Genomic DNA, 16,831 nt, shown 5'->3' on the forward strand with positions numbered 1-16,831 from the left:
CCCACAGTACTATAAGTACCATGGATGTAATAAACCAAAAGATTCATATATTTCATAAACTGGTTAATTATGACCTTATTAGTTTTCACTGTTATCCCATTCCTCTAGCTAGTGCATTAAGATATGAAAAACTTATTGTGAGGTGAAAGCAGGTGATAAAGATTGGGTATAATTTCCTTAGAAAATGCTTTCTTATTGACTTACATTCCAGTTATTTTCCCTTGGTTGCATATCTAAGTTTGTTCTGCTGTAACAAAATTACCATATATTAGGTGACTTAACCATAGAAATTTATTTCTCACAGTTCTGGGAACTAGGAAGTCTAAGATCAAGGTACCAGCAGAGACCTGGTACCTTGTTTGTAATGGGCTGCCATCTTCCTCAAATGGCAGAGAGCAGGCCAAGAGAAGACTTCATCCTTATAACCTAATTACCTTTCAAAGTCCCCACCTCCTAATATTATCACACCGACGGTTAGGATTCCCGCATATGAATTTTGGGGGGAACACATTAAATCATGCCTATAGGTCATAACTGAACTTCTATTTTAGATCTATAATTTAGATTTTTCTTTTTTAGTTGTTTGTTTGTTTGTTTGTTTATTTATTTGCAGTGCTGGGGATTTGAACCCAAGGCCTTGTGCTTGTGAGGCAAGCACTCTACCAACTGAGCTATATCCCCAGCCCTCTTTTTTAGTTGTTGATGGGCCTTTATTCATTAATTTATATGTGGTGCTGAGAATCAAACCCACACATGCTAGGCAAGTGCTGTACCACTGAGCCAACCCCAGCCCTATAATTTAGATTTTTTAAATCAGGGTTTCTCAACCTTGGTATTTGGGCTGGACCATTTTGATATGGAGAGCTGTGCTATGTATTCATTATAGGATGCTTAGCAGCAACCCTGGTCTCTAGCTCTAAGAAAACAGTTGCACTTCTACACCTCTAGTTATGACAGAGGAGTGGGAGTGCAATGTTTGCAGACATTGCTAAATATCAACTGTAGGGATGAGAAAAATCACCTCCCTTGAAAAACCATTCCTCTAAAGACATAGGTAGGGATATATATATATTAATATATATATGGATATATATATATATATATATGAATTTTAGTTGCTTCTACAAAATAAGCTGCTTGTCCCCACTGTGGGAGAATTGGATTGTCTTCAGAGTGAATAGATAGGTGCATGTTTCAGAAAAGCCACTAGCTGGACTGGGGAGATAGCTCAGCTGGTAGAGTGCTTGCCTTGTAAGCACAAGGCCCTGAGTTCAATCCCCAGTACCAAAAACCATCAGGTGACTGATATAATCCTTGTGTCAAAACTACTGCTAGGGGCTGGAGCTGGAGCTCAGTGGCAGAGTGCTTGCCTTAGTACATGTGAGGCACTGGGAAAGATCCTTAGCACCACATAAAAATAAATATGTAAAATAAGGAATTCTGCATCCTTTCAAAAATTACTTCATTATATACTTTTTTTTTTTTTTTGCAGTACTAGGGATCAAACTCAGGGCCTTGTGCTTGCGAGGCAAGCACTCTACCCAGCTGAGCTATCTCCCCAGCCCTCATTATATACATTTTTAAAAAATTTTTACCACCATTTGACCCAGCTATCCCACTCCTTGGCCTATACCCAAAGGACTTAAAATCAGCATATTACAGAGATACAGCCACATCAATGTTCATAGCTGCTCAGTTCACAATAGCCAGATTGTGGAACCAACCTAGATGTCCTTCAGTTGATGAATGGATAAAGAAACTGTGGTATATATATACAATGGAATATTACTCAGTCATAAAGAATGATAAAATTATGGCATTTGCAGGCAAATCGATGAAATTGGAGAATATCATGCTAAGTGAGATAAGCCAATCTCAAAAAACCAAAGGACAAATGATATCGATAATAAGTGGATGATGACACATAATGGAGGTTGGGAGGGGTTAGTGTTAGGGTTAGAGTTAGGGTTAGGGAGGGGGGCAAGAATGGAGGAAGGAAGGACTGTATAGAGGGAAAAGAGGGGGTGGGAGGGGTAGGGGGAAGGGAAAAAATAACAGAATGAATCAAACAACATTACCCTATGTAAATTTATGATTACACAAATGGTATGCCTTTATGCCATGTACAAACAGAGAAACAACATGTATCCCATTTGTTTACAATTAAAAAAAAAAAAAAGAAAAGAAAAAAAAATAAAATAAAAAAAAAGAAGTGCTGGGAATGTAGCTTAGTGGTAGACTGCTTGCCAGCAAGTGTGAGATCCTGTTTTCTATCCCCAGTACTGCAAAATAAATAGACTAATAACAATAAAAAAAAATTTTTTTTTAAGTTTTTATTGTAAACAAATGGGATGCATGTTGTTTCTCTGGTTGTACATGAAGTGAATTAATAATGGTTTTACCTAGGAAATGGGAATAACTCATTTTTTCTTTTCTTTTTTAAAATATATATTTTCATAACAGAAATACATGATAAAATAAATGGCAACTGTGTGCATTTGAAAAAAAAAAAAAAAGGAATTCTGTCTCACTAAATTGCTTAGGACCTTACTAAATTGTGGAGGCTGGCTTTGAACTTGCAATTCTCTTGCTTTAACTTTCTGAGCCACTGGGATAACAGGCATGCAGCACCACCCCTGGTGCTCCAGCCCTTTTTTTATGTTTTATTTTGAAAGAGGGAGTGGCTAAGTCGTTAGTTAGGACCTTGCTAAATTGTTGAGGTTGGTCTTAAATTTGCAATCCTCCTGCCTCAGCCCACCAAGTTGCTGGGGTTATAAGTATGCACCACTGTGCCTGGCTTGTATATGTTTTTAATCCTAATGTAAAGATTCAAGGAATTCAGAATATTGAAAGCATATTCTCTGGAAGATAATATTTGAATGTACAAGGTCACATTGTACATCAGTGGCAGAGCCAGGTCTGAAAGTCAAATGTTATTCTTGACTAGTACCATTTTCCATACCATAATACCTTTTCAACTTTACTCCAAAGAATCCAGTCTAAAATATTCTCTACTCTTAAACTCCTATAGCTTATTTTTTTATGTATCTAGTATGTGTCATTCTCCCAGTCTGTCTTTCTGTTTCTTGTTTTCTCTGTATATGTAAGATACTTATACATACATACAATAGTATATACTATAATAATTATACTGTGTAATTGCCAATATGTTTTTACTTGCTTCCCTGTCATATAAAAGTTCCTAGAGGTCAAGATTCATGTATTATGTTTTTTTCTTTTATGATATCCAATCCAGAACTTTGTATACAGTAGGCTAATTATTTATATTTGAAAACTACTTTACCTGAATTTGGTGACTAAACTAAAGAAATATATTGTCATGAAGATGATGGGAAAATAACCACCAATCCTAATCTGTATTACAGACCTTCTAGGTGTTTTGCCTGCAAGTAAATATTTATCAAGATAATTTCAAATAAGAAAAGTAAACTACTTATAACTATATACATTTCAATTTAAGGTTCCTGGTAAGATGTGAATAACCATTTCTTTGTTGGTAATTTGATTTCCAATATATTTTCCTATTATTATATGCTTTTTTCTATTAAATATAAAATATTTGCCATGATCTAAATTAATATTTCATATTTTTGTCTAGGCAAGCAATACTCAAAAAAATATATCAAAAGCAAAACAATTGATTGAAAAAGCAAAAGCTTTACACATAAATAAGTCAAAGGCTACTGAAGAAACAGTGATACCCTTAAGGCGTTCCTCTAGACATCAGACTCTTCTTGAAAGGGAGAAATCATCAGAAACAGATGTAAGTATTACAAATATCTATGGTATTAGTTCTGTCCTATTTTGCTTAGAGTAAGAGAAGGAAACCTTTATAAAGTTGTGAGGTAGCATTGTGTGATAGCCTTGAAGAAGGAGAAAGAATATCATTTTCAGTTCTGCTTTTAAAGTCTTTGACTCCCTTTTGCTTACAAAATACAGCTTGAATCTTTTCTCAAGTCACTGAAAATCTTTCATAGCTGAACTGGCTCTTTCCATTTTTCAAACAGTTCTTTATTCTAGTCACACTAAATCATTCATTTCTTCCCCATATGGTACAGTTTTTACTGATTCCACTGTATTTTTTTCAGCTTGAAATACATATTCCATGTACTCTTTTTTACCTGAGACTTCCTGCTCAGCCTTAAAGATTATGCTAAAGTGACACTATCTTCTCTTTTTTAAAAAAAACTTATTGAGATTAATTCATATACCATATAATTCACCATTTAAAGTGTGTAATTCAGTGGCTTACAATATATTCATAGTTATGCATCCATCATAATCAATTTTAGAGCCTTTTCATTACCCTTAAAAAGACAACCAATCCCCCTTTGCTATCAATTCCTAATCCTCCCATTCCCCCAGGCCTTGCCAATTACTAATTGACTTCCTAATTCTACAAATTTGCCTATTCAAAACATTTCATGAAAACAGTATCATGTAACATGTGTTCCTTTTTGTTTGGATTCTTTCACTTAGTATTTATTTTAAAAATCATCCATGTTGTAGCCTAAGTCTTCCTTTTTATTGCTAAATAATTTCCCATTAAGTTTATACTCTATTTTATTTACTCATTCACCAGTTGGTGGATGTTTCTTTCCAGCTATTATAAATTATAAATAATACTATGAACATTCTACACCTTTCTTTGAAAGCTGTGCTGATGCTCTTGAGACAAATAGTTTCCTTTCCTATATGTATTTTATTTTTATGGGGTTTTGTACTTTAGCAGATATTGCTCTCAGCACACTATGTTATAGCTAAACTGTCTATTCGTGGACTAGTTCTCTTCCCCTAAACCATTTTGTAACATTTAAAGCCAACTATTGAGTCTTATTTGTCTGTGTATTCCCTGGGCCTCCTATATTAGCTCACATGTAGTAGGTGCTCAATAAATATATGCTGACCACAGGAAAATATCAGACTTTATTCTAATTCATTTCTAGTATGTATAGTTCTAAAAAGGGTGGCTAGAATTTTTATAGCTTGGTCATATTGATCCTTCTTTTTGGAAAAGTTGTTTCTTTTAAAATGAAATCCCACAGTCATATTAGACTAGTGTTTGCTATCATATAAAGTTGTATGATGTAAACATAGATTCCTACCATTCTATTATGTTTTTTCTTTTCAGTCAGATAATGTCTGGTGGGAGATGTATGGAAGTGCTAATTTAATTGTCAGGTCTATGGTTTCTGTCACTGTAACTTTTTGTATATTTAATGACATTAATCGTATGATTTATAATAGTTGCTTTACCTGTGTTTGCTTTCAAAGATTTCAATTGTCTGTTATCAACCATGGTCTGAAAATAATAAATGAAAAATTCCAGAAATAAGCAATTAGGATCTGAGTAGCTTAATGAAATGTGCTATCCCACTCTGTCTGATCTAGGATAGTGCAGATCAGTGTATCCATGTTCTATACACCACCTGCTCATTAGTCATTTAGTAGTCATTTCAGTTACAGATCATCTGAAGTGGTATTGTAGTGCTTGTGTTCCAAGTACCCTTATTTTATTTAATAATGGCCCCAAAGTGCAAGAGTAGTGAGGCTAGCAATTGGATATGTCAAAGAACAGACATAAAAATGTTTTTTTTTTTTTGAGTGAAAAGGTAAAAATTCTTGACTTAATAAGAAAAGAAAAAACTATGAAGTTGCTAATGTATACAATAAGAAGGAATTTTTTATCTGTGAAATTGTGAAGAAGTAAAATAAAATTCATTCTAGTTTTGCTCTCATGCCTCAAGCTGCAAAAATAATAGGAACAGTATGTGAAAAGGTAAGTATGTATAGGGAAGAAACCTAGTATATCTGAGGTTTTAGGTATCCACTGGAATTATTTGAACATATCCCCTATGGATAATGAGAAATACTGTATTTAAATTTTTTTTCTTATTTTTATCTTAGGACTCTATAATAATAATAGATTCAAGTCCAACTTCTTTAAAGCCATCAGAAAAAAATCAGAAGAAACTTCAGTGTTTGAACGATGTGCTAGGAAAAAAATTTAACAAGTCTCCTAAAAATGTACCTGGTAATCAGATTTAATACCATTTATAATGAATAGTAGAACCTTTGGGGGATCTTTCTGAATGTATTCATGATGCAAATTTAGCCTCTTTTGTAAAATGGAACTTTTAATTATATTATTATTTCCATTTTGATATAGCAAAAAGTCTTTCAAAGGGAAAATAGGCATATTTTTGTTCACTTTTGTTTGTTTGGTACCAGGGATTGAACCCAGAGGCCCTCAACCACTGAGCCACATCCCCAGTTGTTTTTTTGTATTTTATTTAGAGACAGGATCTCACTATGGTACTTAGGTCCTCCCTAAGTTGCTGAGACTGACTTTGAACTTGCTATCCTGCTCCGGCTTCCTGAGCTGCTGGGATTACAAGCACACACCTGGCTTTGTTCACATTTTTAAGTGTGTTTTTGAGTATATTTTAACTTACCGCATCTCTGTATCTGTTAAGTTAGTGGTTCCCAGACTTGAATGATCATCAAAATATCTGGTTAAATTAAAGCTTATATTAACTCTTTAGATCTTTTCCTATTCCTATTGAACAACAATCTCCAGAGGTAGGTTGTGTAAATTTCTAGTTAAAAATAAAAGTTCCCAAGGAGATTCCTGTATTGCTAGGTTGAAGAAACATATTATTATATAGAAATTTTATAATTAGCCAGACATGGTGGCACACTTCTATAATCCCAGCTACTTGGAAGATTGACATAGGAGGATCCCATGTTCGAGGCCAGCCTGGGCAGTTTAATGAGACCCTGTCTCAGTAAAATTATCAAGGACTTGGGATACACCTCAGTGGTAGAGTACCCCTGGGTTTGATCCCTAGTATCGGGGAAATTTTTTTTTTAATTTAATTTTTAGAAGTTTAAAAAGATATACTTTAGAAAGAAGCAGAAGGTAAGTGGAAATGGTAAGCACCGATACTAACAAGTGTTTTGTGTGTGTGTATGTTTTTTTTTTTTAAAGGAAAAATGAAAGTTGCTCCTTTATTTATTGCCAGAAAGGCTCAAAAAACAGCTGATCCTGTCCTTTGTTTGGATGAGAGCAGGTCAGTCCAATACAAGTTTTAAAATGCCAAAATATTGTATGGAATATATTTTGTATTTATTCATTTATTTTGGTGAGAAAGCATGTACATTGTCATCTGAAGCTTTATTAAGTTCATTTTAAAAGATGACACTATTGAGCCAAGCCTGATAGCACAAGCCTGTAATCACAGCAGTTTAGGAGGCTGAGGCAGGAGGATCTCAACTTCAAAGCCAGCCTCAGCAACTTAGGGAGATCCTGTCTCAAAATAAAATATAAAAAGGGCTGAGAATGTGACTCAGTGGTAAAGCACCCCTGGGTTCAAGCCCCAGAAAAAAAAAAAAAGAAAGGATGACACTGTTGCCACCACTGGTTATTTACAAATGCTTTGTGGTCATCTGTAGACATAAAATCAAAATCATATAAAAGCAAACCAAAAAATTAAAAAAGATTATTTTGAATTTTCAATAAATATTTACATACCTACTGTGTGCCTTGAAGTATTTTTGGTACTAGGTATATTCTGGGGAAGAAGACAAGACATTCCCTGTATTCATGAGGGTTATAGACTACATAAAAGATTGTTTCTATAATTAAACATTAGGTCAACAAATGAAAAATTGGCATTGTACTAAGGAGAGGTATGAAATGCTATTAGAGATTATATTATGATCAAGGAAGGCTTTGCAGAGGAAATGATACCTGAACTGAAATCTAAAAGAATAAAAGGAGTTCATCAGGGGGAGGAACAGTGTTCTAGCCAGAGGGAAGAGTTTGTGCCAAGTACTTGTAGCTAGAAGGAACATGGGAATTTCCAAAGACTGAAATAATGCTAGTGTGACTTGAACACAGAGAGCTAGGGCGGGAAGAATGTGAGATTAAGCTGGAGAGGTGAGTACCAGCCAATACAGGACCTTAGAGGCAATCTAAAAGGATTTTGATTATGCTAAGACCAAAAAGAAGTAGCCAAAGGTTTTTAAGCATGAGTATGGATATGAGCAGATTTGGATGTTGGAAGTTTAATGTGCCGCTGAATGAATCTAACAACTGCATAGAATGAGAGATTCAGTTTCTAGGTCAGCCTGGACAAATTAGTGAAACCCTGTCTCAAAATTAAAAATAAAAAGGGCTGGGGATGTGGTTCAGTGGTAGAGCACCCCTAGGTTCAATTCCCAATATGCAAAATTAAATATAAACAAAAAGAAAATAGAAAATCTTAGGACTCCAATATTTGATTGTGTTAACTTTTAAAAATTGATTTAGGGCTGGGGATATAGCTCAGTTGGTAGAGTGCGAAGGCCCTGGGTTCAATCCCCAGCACCGCAAAAAAAAAAAAAAAAATTGATTTAGATAATCAATCTTTTTTTTTTTTTTTTTTTTTTTTGTACTGGGGATTGAACTCAGGGGCACTCAACTACTGAGCCACATCCCCAGACCTATTTTGTATTTTATTTAGAGACAGGGTCTCACTGAGTTGCTTAGCACCTTGCTTTTGCTGAGGCTAGCTTTGAACTCCAGATCCTCCTGCCTCAGCCTCCTGAGCCACTGGGATTATAGGCATGGGCCACCACGCCTGCCTAAGATAATCAATTTTAATAATATTGAGTCTTCTGATCTAGGCACATAGTGAATCTTTCTTAGTTGGAAATTTCTTTTGTCTGTGTTCTATAGTTTTCAGTGTAGAAATTTTGTACATATTTTGTTAAATTATTTCTAAGTATTTCATGCATTTGATGTTATTGTAAAAGGTACTATTTTTATTTTCTAGTTGTTTGTTTCTCTAATTTTTAATTTTTTGGTACTGAGGATTGAACCCAGAGGTACTTTACCACTGGGCTACATTCCCAGCCCTTTTTGTTTTTTATTTTGGGACAGGGTCTCTCACTAAGTTGCCAAGGCTGGCCTTGAACTTGGGATCCTTCTGCCTCAGCCTCCTGAGTCACTGGGATTACAGGTGTGCACTACTGCGCCCGGCTGTTTGTTTCTTTATAATTAATTCATTTTTAACCTATATATCCTATTGTCTGCCAATTCACTTAATTTCTTCTTCCTTTTTTTTTTTTTTTTTTTCTTTTGAAAAAAAGATTAAACTGAGGGGCATTTAATCACTGGCCACATCTCCAGCCTTTTGTATTTTATTTAGAGACAGGGTCTCACTGAGTTGCTTAGGGACCTCACTAAATTTCTGAGGCTGGCTTTGAACTTGTGATCTCTTGCCTCAGAGTCCCAAGCTGCTGAGATTACAGGTGTATGCCACCATCCCCTGGCTCAATTTTATTTCTGCCCCCTCTTCCTCTTCCTTCCCTCCCCCTTCTCCTCCCCTGCTTCATTCCCTTTTTTTTTTTTTTTAATATATATATTTTTAGTTGTAGATGGACGCAGTACCTTTATTTTATTTATTTATCTTTATGTGGTGCTGAGGATCGAACATGTGCTAGTAGGCAAGTGCTCTACCACTGAGCCACAACCCCAGCCCTTTTTTTTTTTTTTTTCCTTTAACCCAGCCCCAGTTTGTTAGAAAAGGTGTGAATAGAGCTGTAACAACAGAAGTGACCCTTCCCAGCCCTCTTTCCACTCCACCTGCACCCTTTCCACCTGCTGATGGTTGTAGTGCCTCCTAGGACACAGCTTCAAATGACCTGGGCGGAAGAGTCTCCAGAACCCCTGCTATTGCCTACTCTACCCAATTCACTTCATTTCTTAATTTTTAAAGGTTCTGTTTTTTTATTTTTTAAGTACTGGGGATAGAACCCAGAACCTCACACATGCAAGGCAAGTGCCCTACACTTGACTATACCCTAGCCCTTTTTAAAATTTTGTATTTTGAGCAAGGGTCTCCCTTAGTTGTCTAGGCTGATCTGAAACTTGTGATCCTCCTGTCTTGCCTTTCAAGTAACTAGAATTACAGGCATGTGCAACCATACTTGGTCTTTAATGTATAGTTTGAAATGATGGGGGTTTTTTGGTTTTGTCTTTTTTTTTTTTTTTTTTTTTTGTGACTGAGGACTGAGCCACATCACAACCCTTTTTATTTTTTATTTTGAGACAGGGTCTCACTAAGTTGCTTAAGGTCTCGCTAAGCTGCTAAGGTTAGCCTCAAATTTAGATCCTCCTGCCCAACCTTCTGAGTTGCTGGAATTAGAAGTATGTGCCACTGAGCCAGGTCAGGATTTTTTTCTTTTAAATTTAATGAGAGACTTGATCTTGTTTAAAAATCACAGGTGGGGAGGATCAAGGAGAAGTTGAACATAAAAGAGAACCTGTATATCCTTTAGGGTTTGTTGGGACTGTTAACATGGAATAAGTTTCAGAGTTATTTTAGAGGAATAAGCCTTGTGTTAATAGAGAGCACCTTTCCTATTTTAAGAGGAGAAAGAAGGGGTTGGGGTTGTGGCTCAGTGGCAGAGCACTTGCCTAGCATGTGTGAGGCACTGGGTTTGATCTTCAGCACCACATAAAAATAAGTAAAATAAAGGTAGTGTGTCCATCTGCAACAAAAAAATATTTTTAAAAACCCAAAAGATTCATTTAAAAAAATAATAATAGATTCGCTGAATTTCCTGATTACATGTTTTTACATAAGGAAGATGAAGAAATGCCCATCTTATGTTTTTTCCTCTGTAGTGCAAGATGAGATTACTGTTGAAGGTGAGGTGTACGACTAGGCAGGGACTGATTTTGAAGAGAATGAAAATTTGAAATAGTCTTTGTAGAAGAGGAGAACAAGTTGAACAGAAAAAATGTTGGATTGCTGATGTTGTTGGGGGCCCCTTTGAACTGATGCTGTGAATTCACAGTGGAATCAATGGGCCCAATTTTGTGACTATGACTGCTCCACAAAAAGTGAGTTATGGTGGTTGAGTAGATAGTTGAGTGGTATTTAACGATGGAATGTGGACTCCAAGCTGGTTAAGGAGGGAAGTTAAAGGAAAATGTTGATGGATAGAGGGAAGTGGAGATGTTCATTTGCAGCTACAAGGAGGTTGAAGAGCTTATGATTGAAAAACTATAGATTGGCTCTGGTAATCAGTTTTGCTTTCCTTACAACTTGATTGATTCTGTGCTTTTTAAAATAAAATATTTTTTTGCTGCTGTGCATGGTAGTGCAGGACTGTAATCCCCACTACTTAGGAAGCTGAGGCAGGAAGATTATAAGTTTAAGGTCAACCTCTGCAATTTAGCAAGACTCTGTCTGAAAATAAAAAGGGCTGTTGAGTAGGTCTGTAGTAGAATGTTTGCCTAGCATATTCAAGGCCCTGAGTTCAATTCCCAATACCCTCTCCCCACAAAAAAATTCTTGCTGAATGACAACCTGAAATGAGGAAAGTAACTGCTTGAGTGTACTGTTATTTTATCTGCACTTGCTTTACCTAGCAGAATTGTTTTCAGGAATCACATTCCTTATTTTGGACTATTTACTTTGATTTTTTAGAGTTATTCTTATGTTCATAAATCCAAGTACCATGAAAAAAAATTTAAATAATTTATGTTGAAAAAAACCTTATATTTAGGAAAAGCTGCCAGAATACTACAAAGACTCCCATAACCCCCTCACCAAGATTTCCTATAGCCTTAGCTGTCTTTATTAAGGAGTGAAGATTTTACATGATGTGCCATGACCTTTGACCTAGTTCATGTGATTTCCTCATGATTAGACTCAGCTTATATACATCTCAGGATTACATAGACATAGTGCTCTGCTCTTTTCAGTGCATCACAAAAAGAGGTGTGTGACATTCACCTGTCCCAATGACGGGATGTTAACCTTGATCAGTTGGGTATATTTGTATCTGCCAGGTTTTTTAATCTTAAATTCCCCCTTTTCCTTTTGAATTTCTTAATATTTTACGGACAAGTTTTAATTGTTTATTTAGTGGTGCTGAGGATTGAAGCTGGGGGTTGCTTTACCACTACATTTCCAGCCTTTTTTGTGTTTTATTTTGGGATAGGGCCTCCCTAAATTGCTCTATCTGGCCTTGAACTTGCAATCCTCCTGCCTCAGCCTCCTGAGTTACTGGAATTACAGGTGTGTGCCCCCATACCCAGGTATTTTTATTTTTTTAACAGTGTTCCACATGCGAGGCAAATGTTTTTAACAATGAGCTACATGCCCTTTTAAAATTTTTTATTTTGAGACAGAATCTTGCTAAGTTGCTCAGGCTGACCTTAAATATTCAGTAGTCCTGCCACACAGCTTCTTAAGTAGCTAGAACAACAGGCATCATGCCTGGTCAGCAAGTATTCTAAAATAATACCAATAGCTTATTCCTCATCATACCTACAGTTATTAGCATTAACCAATTCTGAATTAATCACACTATGATGTCTACCAAATGGCAATTCTTTTATCTTCATTACTATTTCATTCAGTGGGTTATAGTCCTTTAATATTTTTTTGATGCTCAATTTGTTTTTAATTTGGCCAGTGTGATCCCTTTGACATAGCCTCATGATTTTTTAGCATATCTTACTTTCTTGAACAGGAAGATGTTCAGGTTCATCTTTTACTTGCCTTGCTTCAACTGTGTAGTCAGATAGTTTCCCCAGGAAATCTAGTTCCTTTTCATGTATTTAGAGACCAAGATCTATGTGCTCATTTTTCCCATTGTTCCTGGTGCGTTACTGCTTCTAGACCTTCTCAGTAGATAAAGCTTGAACATGCATGTGTATATGTACACACATCAAAAACTATTTCTCAATATATATAACATATATATAATATATGCATATTTTATATTAATATCTTGTAATCTTGTATTTCTCTCCTTGAAGTTTACTTTCTGCTATAGGAACATACTAATTTAGCTCCAACTTTACCTCTTTTTCCTCTTCCCTCCTATTAACAAAAGAAAAAGTACACCTCCTCTTTTCTAAGATTAATTTCTCTAATATGACTTCAAGACTCCTCTTCCCCTCATTTCACTCAAATAGGAAAGGAAAATAAAAATTAAAAATTTTGTAACCTCTTTTTAATTACCAACCCAAATTTCTACTTGTAGAGAACATTGCAGTTCTAACTCTATATCTGGCAGTTAGAAAAGGGTATATAAGCTATGATATACCACCACCACACTCCTTTCCTCCTTCACCACTCCAGCCTTCTGTTCTCCCCCATCCTCTCACCTCTTCCACTTCTACCACTGTGGTCAAGATTCCTATGATTCATAATCTGAAGATAAGCCAATTAAGCAGGACTCAGTGGCACATGACTGTAATCTCAGTGTCTTGGGAGGCTGAGGCAGGAGGATTGCAAGTTCAAGGCCAGCCTCAGCAACTTAACAAGACCCTAAGGATTCAGTGAGACCAAGTTAAAATATAAAAAGGGCTGGGGATGTGGGTGTCAGTGATTAAGCACTCCTGGGTTCAATCCCTGGTACCAAATAATAAAATAAAGATAAACCAATTAGACATCAATAATTTTCTGCTATTATATTGGAAACAATACAAATACAAGTTCTTGGGTTAACTTTTTGAAATATGGCATTGATTTATTTTCTAATTATAACATGAATGAGTGTTTAACAACAAAAACCCTGGGGATGGAGATGTGGTTCAGTGGTAGAGTATTGGCTTAACATGCTGGAGACTCTGGATTAGATTCCCTGTGCTCAAAACAAAACAAAACAACAAAAAACAAGAAAACTCACCTTCCACCTCCAGATAGTCTGGTTAACATTTTGGTGGATGTCCTTCAAGTCATTGTATAAAAATATGTGTTTGTTTTTATTAATTTCTTAACATGGCAGGCTTTTATTTTAGTGATAAGCAAGAAAGAATTTGGCCAGCTAACATCTTAGGTGGGTGATTATTTTTTAAGTTAAATTTTAGTGTTTATTTTCTAGGTAGTTTATTCTTTCAAGTATTTATAACCTTAGCTTCTCTTTTTCAAATCTTTTTAAGTCAAGATATATCTGAAAAATCTCAGGACTGTGATGTACAGTTTAAAGCAAAACGTGATTTTCTAATGAGTGGTTTGCCAGATTTGTTGAAACGACAGATTGCAAAGAAAGCTGCTTCACTGGATGTGTACAATTCATTGAGCACCAGTTTCCAGAAAGTTGTTCATATACAACAAAAAGATGATGGTGAGTTTTTTATTATTGAACATTTACTCTCTAACTCTTAGAAGTAATATGTAACTATATAAGGTAGTTTAAAATTAGGCTAAATTTTCCTAGCCTCATGTCATTCTTTTTGTGATTTTAGTGGGAATATTAAGTATATGTTTCATCCTCTTTTCCTCAGCCTTGTACTCAGTTTACTGAGAATGAAGGTTTGCAGAGCAAGGAAGCCAAAGGGAACCTTCCTGCAGACCTTGTCAGGGTAGTGCAGGAAGGTGTAAAGAACCTTTAGTCATTATCTCTAGACAGGCACTATATTCTAAAAGGAAGACAGTTCCCCTCTGAAATCAGAGCAGATCATCTTTATTTCTCTGAAGGGCTGGGAATTTAGTTTACTGGGAGAGCACTTGCTTAGCATGCATAGATCCTGAGTTCCATCACCAGCACTCTTTAAGCAGGGTAATATATATCATATATATGACATATGATATAGTGATATTAATAATATAATATATATAAATAATAATATATAATATAAATATATTTGTCCTGTCTCTTGTTGAGTACTCAGAGAAATCCATTCATTCATTCACCTCCTTTCAGAACAGCTTTGGCTGTTTAGTACCATATTAGTCTCTTCATGGAATACATAGGTAAGAAGTAGTGAGGAAGCTGTGCACAAGTATCTTGTTCCATAGTGTTAGCCTAATCATAATCCAATTCTATTTGGATTTAGATGCTATAACAGCTGCAATATTTACTTATAGTTTTTAGTTACTGATAATGTGCAAAAGGTCTTGTATCATTACATTGCCATTATTCCTACCTAGAGATGTTTTTGTTTTGTTTGTTTTGTAGCCTCAAGACAGTTAGGTTCTGGGGCTGGGGTTGTGGCTCAGTGGTAGAGCGCTTGCCTCACACATGTGAGGCACTGGGTTTGATCTTCAGCACCATATAAAATAAATAAAGGTTCATCAACAACTAATAAAAATTTAAAAATAAATAAGCAAATAAAGATATTTAAAAAAAGGTTTATCTCAACTGATTTTGAGGTTTGGTGTATACATTCCCCAGGTCCATGAAATGCATCTTATTTTCTATTCTCCTTTCTTTTCCTTTTGTGTTTCTGACCTTGATACCTAATGAGTTTTGTTCAACCTCTTTTGGTACAGGGAATTTTTCATTTAGTCTAATAATTTCTTCTGTTCTTCCTTATTTTACATTTCTGCCACTGTCATTCAGTTGATGAAAACTTTTTTCTGGTGGTCCTGGGAATCAAACATTCATGCTAGGCAATCATTGCACCACTGAGCTATATCCCCAACTCAGCCTTTTTTAATAACATGTTTAACTATAAAAATGGGTCATGCTTTTCTTCCCTGAATATGAGTTTTCAAAGGAGTGCTACTATAAAACTTAGCATTTCTTTCTTTCTTTTTTATTGGGGAGAGTGGGGTGTTACTAAGGATTGAATCCACAGACATTCTACAATTAAGCTATATCTCCAGTCCTATTTTTAATTTTAAATCAGGATCTTGCTAAGTTGCCTAGTCTGTCCTCAGACTTGCAGTCCTCCTGCCTCAGCCTCCAGGGTAACTGGGATTATAGGTGTTGTTCCTCCATGTCTGGCCCAAATTTAGTATTTTTGTTTGTAGATGAGCAGATAAGTCAAGAACTGAGGGAACCCCCTTTTTCTTACAACCTTAATAATTATTGAGTACTCTTTGTTAACCAGAATTCTGCTGAGCACTTATCACACCTTTTTTTAAGGTTTGGAATTTTGCTCATACAAGGATAATAGTTGGCGGAATTTGGATTTGAATATAGATTTGAAGTTCAAACTTTAAATGAGGTTACTAATGGCCCTTAAAGTCCCTAAAATTTTTACCCTGAGTATCAAAGGTGATTCAAAAAGAAATGAAGTTTGCTAATATGTGCTTCTTTTAACAACTGGGAGGAAGACTAAGTAATTTTCATTAATCGTATTTGTTAGAGGTGAGGATATTGTTCCCTGTATACTCATCTGGTTTTTGGTACTTTTATAACTATGTAGTTGTCAGGTCATTTTTTTTTTTTTTTTTTTTTGTGGTGCTAGGATTTGTCAAGTCTTTTCATATTCGCATATTTGACCTTCAGTAAACATACAGTATAAAAGTTAATTAAGGGGTTGGGGTTGTGGCTCAGTGGTGAAGCACTGCCTAGCATGTGTGAGGCACTGGGTTCAATTCTCAGCACCACATATAAATAAATGAATAAAATAAAGGTCTATCAACATCTAAAAAAAATTTTTTTAAGAAGTTAATTAAGGGACTGGGGATATGGCTCAGTTGGTTGAGTGCTTGCCTTATAAGCACAAGGCCCTGGGTTCAATCGTCAGCACCCCCCACCCCAAAAAAAGTTAATTAAGATAATTTTTCTGTTTCTCCTCAGGATGTTGGTTATGGCATTTGAAACTACCTTCTTGTCCTTTGTTAACTACATTCAAGGAGCCTAACACTAAAGTAATAGATCTGTCAAAATGTGTTATTGCTCTTGGTGAATTTTCAACATTGAATTCAAATTCAAAAAATAATTCTGTGGTTATGGTAAGTAGCAGAGAGCTAATCTGTTGTTATAAGACATTTTTTTTCACATCTTTCAGAGAAAAAAATTTGGCTGTCTACTGTTTTAACCTAGAATTCCTTTCTTTCCCCTAAGG

General features: G+C 35.5%; 1 protein-coding gene across 6 annotated transcripts in view; it reads left to right on the plus strand.

The window, feature by feature from the left end:
* The window catches only part of Atad5 (ATPase family AAA domain containing 5), a 58,487-nt gene that overhangs the window by 13,634 nt on the left and 28,022 nt on the right, over window positions 1–16,831 (plus strand). For all 6 annotated transcript variants that reach the window (XM_047546826.1, XM_047546821.1, XM_047546825.1 and 3 more), the window contains exons 6-10: window positions 3,620–3,784; window positions 5,929–6,055; window positions 7,013–7,094; window positions 13,973–14,157; window positions 16,564–16,718. In XM_047546826.1, the coding sequence (XP_047402782.1) occupies window positions 3,620–3,784; window positions 5,929–6,055; window positions 7,013–7,094; window positions 13,973–14,157; window positions 16,564–16,718 (714 nt within the window). The remainder of the gene's footprint in view (window positions 1–3,619; window positions 3,785–5,928; window positions 6,056–7,012; window positions 7,095–13,972; window positions 14,158–16,563; window positions 16,719–16,831) is intronic.

Source organism: Sciurus carolinensis, chromosome 3, assembly GCF_902686445.1.
Source record: "Sciurus carolinensis chromosome 3, mSciCar1.2, whole genome shotgun sequence".
Classification (NCBI taxonomy): domain Eukaryota; kingdom Metazoa; phylum Chordata; class Mammalia; order Rodentia; family Sciuridae; genus Sciurus; species Sciurus carolinensis.